Genomic DNA, 6,000 nt, shown 5'->3' on the forward strand with positions numbered 1-6,000 from the left:
AGCCCAGCTCTGGTGTGACAAGCTTACAAGTCCTGCGGAATGCAGTTCCTGCGAAAGCCATTGGGTGTCTTCATAGCAGTCTTGCAGAACTCCCAACCTCAATATCTTTGCATTCATGATGGGATAAACCACTCAAGATTGAGACACATATCTGAGACCCAACTGTGTAAATAAATAGGCTTTAACTAATCATCCAAAGCAAAACAGCTATAAATACTTCTATTTTCACGCCTTCATGAATAATTAACTCTTGAGTTAATGAGATCAACTTTATATTGAGTACTTGTCTTTTGCTAGCTTTGAGCCTGCAGATTGTTTTGAGGGGAGATGAGATTGAATGAATTGCAGATTGTTGGCTAGCTTGTTGCCTTTGGTCTTATTTCTGAAGGTAATATTTAAACATTAAATATATGCTTACCTACTCTCTACATAGAAAGTACAAGAAATACATAATTGTATAGCCAAGGCATGTTAGATCAAATTTTCATAGATGTATTTGTTTTCATATAATGCTGAGAGAACTGGGAGTTTCAATAAAATATAATGTGGTTAGAAGAACAGAATTTAATTTGCTTCTATTTGTTCTTACCAGGAGCAGGAATTTGTGCAGAAACAGCAACAAGAACTGGATGCATCTCTGAAGAAAATTATTCAGCAGCAGAAGACAGAACTAGCCACTATTGAACGAGACTGCCTCAACAACAAACAGCAGCTTATGAGAGGTATCCAGCATCAGACTGTCTCATTAAAAACAGACATTTGTGATGTATTTTAATAAAATACATCTGTCTTAAATTTAGAAATCAAAGACCATCATGACTAATCTAGAACTGTAATAAAAACACTTGCGTGTATGTAGCATTGTTCTTAAAATGCACTTGTAGGCCACTTCTAAACATACACTAGCAGGTAGATTAGAAAGTATTTTATTGTATTTTCTGAACCAGCATTCTTCTTTCTTCCAGCTCGCGAAGCTGCAATCTGGGAGTTGGAAGAGAGACATCTACAAGAAAAACACCAGCTCCTCAAACAGCAACTCAAAGATCAGTACTTCATGCAGAGACATCAGCTGCTTAAGAGGCATGAAAAAGTTAGTGGTGACTCTGACAATTTCTTTTGTGTGTTGTAATACCTGGGGTTTTTGTCAAGTAGTCTTATGATCTCTACTGGTAGCTGTTTGCTTGCACAGGGAAGACCCACACAGGTATATTGAAGCTGTGTCTGTTCTGTTGAAATAAAAAAATCTTAATTGTCTGTCTTTAGTAACTTAGTAGTGTGTTGAAGTATAAGTGGTCCTATTTTTCCCTTTTGATTCTTAAAAAAACCCCATCAACTGCAACATCAACCTTTTTCTATTAAGAATAGCAAATTCTGCTTATATACCAAAACCACTTTGGCTTGTGGTTAAGTAAATCTACTCATTAGTACATCATCCTGGAATTAAATGGGCAGAATGAACTGGATTAGCTTTTGGGCAAGTAGCTGACAACTGTCTCTTTATAGCTAAATCCTATAAAAGCCCAGAAGACACCACTTACTTTCCACAAGGCATTTTGTTTTTTATAGGATAGACTAAACAGAGTAGCTCAATTTTTGAAAATGTAAACCCAACAGAGAGATATAGGATCTCCTTGGTGACCAGAGCACGAGCAGCCTCCGCTGAGGCTTGTTTCTGTTTGGTTTGGTTTATCCCCATAATGGCTGTTGCTTTCACCGGCTCTTGCAACGAACTGACATTTCACAACTGCAGTAGCGGAAGTCCAGTTCCACAAAAGTTTCTCCCTTTGAATAACATGGACTCTTTAAAATGCAATTCGGGAGTCGAACAACCACTGGTAAAATATATGTCTATTCATATTCATTAGAGAATTTAATTGGGGTTGGGCATGGCTCAGAGCTCTCTGGAATAAGCGGAAGACCCCATTCCTCCCCATTGATATCACTAGGGCTGCGTCTGGTTTCTGATGAAAGAAGTTGGCTCAAACAGCATGCTTATTGATGAAATGAGTTGCAAATATTCTAACATAGTAGTTGCTCTGTAACATTTCCGTATGGTTAACATTTTAGGAAACGGAACAAATGCAGAGATATAATCAACGCCTTATTGAGGAGTTAAAGAACAAGCAAACTCAGGAAAGAGCGAGACTGCCTAAAATCCAGCGAAGTGAAGCAAAGACTCGAATGGCTATGTTTAAGAAAAGTTTAAGAATCAATTCATTAGCCTCTCCAGACCAAGATCGTGAAAAAATTAAGCAGGTAAGTAATAAAAACAGTTTTAATAGTGTAAATGCTTAATGTGATGTAAATGTGAGGATGGGATAGAGTGTGCTCTCAGCAGGTTCACAGATGGTACAAAACTGGCTTGATGCACTGGATGAGGTCAGAGGAAGTCATCCTTCCCCGCTGCGCTGGTGAGACACATCTGGAGCACTGGGTCCAGTCCTGAGGTCCCCAAGACAAGACAAATGGATTTACTGCAGCAAGTCCCATGAAGGGCCTTGAAGATGACTGAGGGATGGGTGGGCCGTGTTACAGGAGGAGATGCTTGGGATGCCTGGGATGCTTCAGCCTGGAGGAGAGAAGGCTCAGGAGGATCTTATCTATGTGTATAAATAACCAATGGGAGGGAGTAAAGAAGGTGGAGCCAGAGTCTTCTCGGTGGTGCCCAGTGACAGGATGAGAGGCAGTGGGCACAACTGAAATACAGAAAATCCAACTTAAACATAAGAAAACACTTAGTGTGAGGATGGTCAGCCACTGGAACAGGTTGCTCAGAGAGATTGTGGAGATACTCGGAACTCAACTGGACACAGCCCTGCACAACCTGCTCTAGTTAACCCTGCTTTGAGAAAGGGAGGGTTGATCTTCGCAGGTCCCTTCCAACCTCAACCGTTCTGCGATTCTGCAAAATAATTTTAAGAATACTTGAGCTTTTGAACTAAAACTGTAGCTTTTAGTAGGTAATTCACTCATTCTTTAAAAGGGAATGTTGTGAAGAGTTTGAGGTTTGCTTTCAACTGATACACAAAAGTCCCAAATCATGGTTTCATATGGTAAGCACAGGAAGGATGAAAAATCTGGAAAATAGTCTCCTGTAGCTGTATATCACCAACTTTAACCGATGCTTGTAGCAACACTGCTGTGCCACTTAGCTCTCTGAAGCTAGGAGGTAACTTCAGGTGTCTGGAAGGGAAATGTGCTGCGTTTTTAGGAAAAATTAGGAGTGCAGACAGAGAAGTAGAATGATAGACAAAACTGTGAGGCCATTACCTTTGTAAGAATTTTAAAAAAGAATAAAGAAAATACAGTTATTGTTTAAATCCTTTAAAACCATTCTTTTCGGTTATGCTATATGTATTCATTCTGTTACATGCAGGTTCTTGACTCGTATAAACTGTTGTATCTAGAGGCACAATATAAACCATCTTTTTATTTTTAATTTTAGTTTGCTATTCAAGAAGAAAAGAGGCAAAAGAATGAGAGACTGGCTCAGCATCAGAAACACGAAAACCAAATGCGGGACCTTCAGTTGCAGTGTGAAGCAAACATCAGAGAACTGCATCAGTTACAGGTTAAAAAGAGATGATATTAAATGAACATTCAGTGGGAAGACTCAGGTTAATAACAGATGCAGGCAAAGCAGAAACATCTTTTCCTTCATTTTTACTGGTCGGTATAGGGTTTTTCCAACTTTGCTCTCAAAGGCATGCAGCATACTGCTTAACCAGATTCATTTACTTACATCAATTAATGAGAAATCATCTTAAATGCAAGAATAGCATGAACCAGAATCAGATAATCACTTCCAGAATATCTATCAAGTTCCCAGTGCTGTCTTCTGTAGGCAGCATTTCCTTTTAACCTGATTTTACTGAAGCATCATTAATCAAAACGGAGGTAGGCAGCACCAGGTATTACCCACAAGACATTTCCAGCAATACATGGGAATTAGGTGGTTTTTACAAAGTGCAGGCTGCCATTTGTATTTGAGCTTCTGGAAGGTACTTAGTAGGAATTCCCTTCTTGTGAAAAGGAGCTCTTATTTTGTCTCTTTTTGGTACGCGTTTTGTAAAAGTTGCTGCTGTGTACCAGAGGCCATATCTCCTTTTCCATTAAATCGGCTTTTCCCTGTTTCAGGGACACGAGCATGTTTTAAAGCATTAAATGATCACCTGCTGGTAACCTTTGTGTAGAGAAATCTTCCAACGACCAATGAATCCAGTTCTACTCTATTCACTTTCTTACATCCTGTGAATAACAGTCCCTGACTGTGCCACTAATACGCTTCAGTAAATCCCCAAGTACCGTGGGAGTTTTGTGAGGCTTCCAGCTCAACTAAAATTGAGCAGATTAGGGCTACTCTGAGCTTCACCAAGAAAAGTTGGCCCCTACCTGCACTCAGGTCTAGCCAAGTGTTTGTTACTTTTGTTCCTGTATTTTTGTACTCTGCATCAGACCCAGTTGGGACTGGAGCCCTAGAAACAAGAACATGGGGTTTAGAGACTGCCGTTGCCAACTGCTTTTAAAAATCAAATATTTGATGTAGCCAAATACTTCATTTTTTTTTTTCTGACCATGCTGCAAAAGCCCTCTGAAAGTTAGGGGGACGTATGTGTACCTTACTGAGAGGCATGTGAAGCTGATGTGTGGTTTGAATATCCTTTTCCTTTTTACAGGGCAATGCTGAGGCTGCTTCTGCAAGCACATTTCTCTCCTCTCTAAGCCCCGTTTGTTAGTCTCAGCTCCTTGGCACCAAGAGTTGAAATATTTCCAAAAAATTGCCTCCTTTTTAATGTAATTGATTTTAATAAATTATAGAAAATGTCTTTAGAAAGAAAAGTAGAAATGCTGTATGCCCTTGAAAAGCATTATTAGGCTGTGAAACACAGTTTTGAGTAACACTGTCAGCTGCTGCCTTCATGATACTCAGCAGTATATTTGGATTTACAAGTATTTCTCCTCTCGGTTCTGATGGAAAGATCAGCTTTTGGTAATGCAGCCTCGTAACATACTTTTATCTCGTAATTATTCACGTCACTATTTACACAGAATAAGCTAATTAAAAAGAATTAGGACAACATATGTCACTGTACAAATGTTGAGTTGCCTAATCTGAATTAGTTTTACATAAGGATTATCTTTATCTTGTTTTAAGAATGAAAAATGCCATCTACTGGTTGAGCATGAGACTCAGAAGCTAAAAGAGCTAGATGAAGAGCACAGCCAAGAACTGAAGGAATGGAGAGAGAAATTGAGACCAAGAAAAAAGGTAAATCGGAGCAGTTATGAATTGTAAAATAATGATGAGTTGGATCTGGCAAATACAGACAATACAAAAAGTATCACAGAGGAGGAGGAGAACCAAGCTACTGTACAAAACTGCTTTAGTTACTGAATAATGAGATGTAAAAAAAAAAAATGTGAAAGCTGAGCAAAGGGCTTGTGCAACAAAAAAGGCTGGTGCATTATCAGCCTCTTATGGTGTTCCCTCTTGCAGGGCTTGTGCCATATTTGCATATAAAACTTCTTAGCTAGAGGAAAATCTGGTTTTAGGAATATATGTCAGAAGCCAGTAGCTTGCTATAAAAATTGAGTGTTCAATAACAGACAGAGGGTGGTGAAGGTTGGTTTTGGTTTATTTTAAAATGGAAAGTACTCGATTTTTACACAGTTCAGAGAGAGTCCTACGGGTGGATGATGTTCTTCGCTTGATGTGTCCTGGTTGTCTTGCAATTTCATAATTGCTAAGCGACTTTTTTAATGATGGTGTATGAAGTTACGATCAGAGAATATGTCCCCGGTATAATAGATTTCTCGTGCTTTGCTGATTTGACAATCTGATTTTGGTTTTAGATGCTGGAAGAAGAATTTGCCAGAAAACTGCAGGAACAGGAAGTTTTCTTTAAAATGACTGGAGAATCTGAATGCCTTAACCCTTCAACACAAAGCCGGATTTCCAAATTCTATCCAATCCCCAGCCTTCACTCCACGGGGTCATAA

General features: G+C 39.1%; 1 protein-coding gene across 1 annotated transcript in view; it reads left to right on the forward strand.

Annotated features, from left to right (window-relative positions):
* SLK (STE20 like kinase) overlaps positions 1-6,000 on the forward strand; it is a gene marked incomplete at its 3' end in the record, with an annotated part of 46,377 nt that extends 40,377 nt beyond the window's left edge. Inside the window, exons 15-20 of the mRNA XM_082002369.1 lie at positions 593-722; positions 966-1,090; positions 2,068-2,256; positions 3,446-3,571; positions 5,156-5,269; positions 5,854-6,000. Coding sequence (XP_081858495.1) covers positions 593-722; positions 966-1,090; positions 2,068-2,256; positions 3,446-3,571; positions 5,156-5,269; positions 5,854-6,000 — 831 coding nt within the window. The remainder of the gene's footprint in view (positions 1-592; positions 723-965; positions 1,091-2,067; positions 2,257-3,445; positions 3,572-5,155; positions 5,270-5,853) is intronic.

This window comes from Phaethon aethereus (assembly GCF_964289735.1).
Source record: "Phaethon aethereus genome assembly, chromosome: 7".
Taxonomy (NCBI): Eukaryota; Metazoa; Chordata; class Aves; order Phaethontiformes; family Phaethontidae; genus Phaethon; species Phaethon aethereus.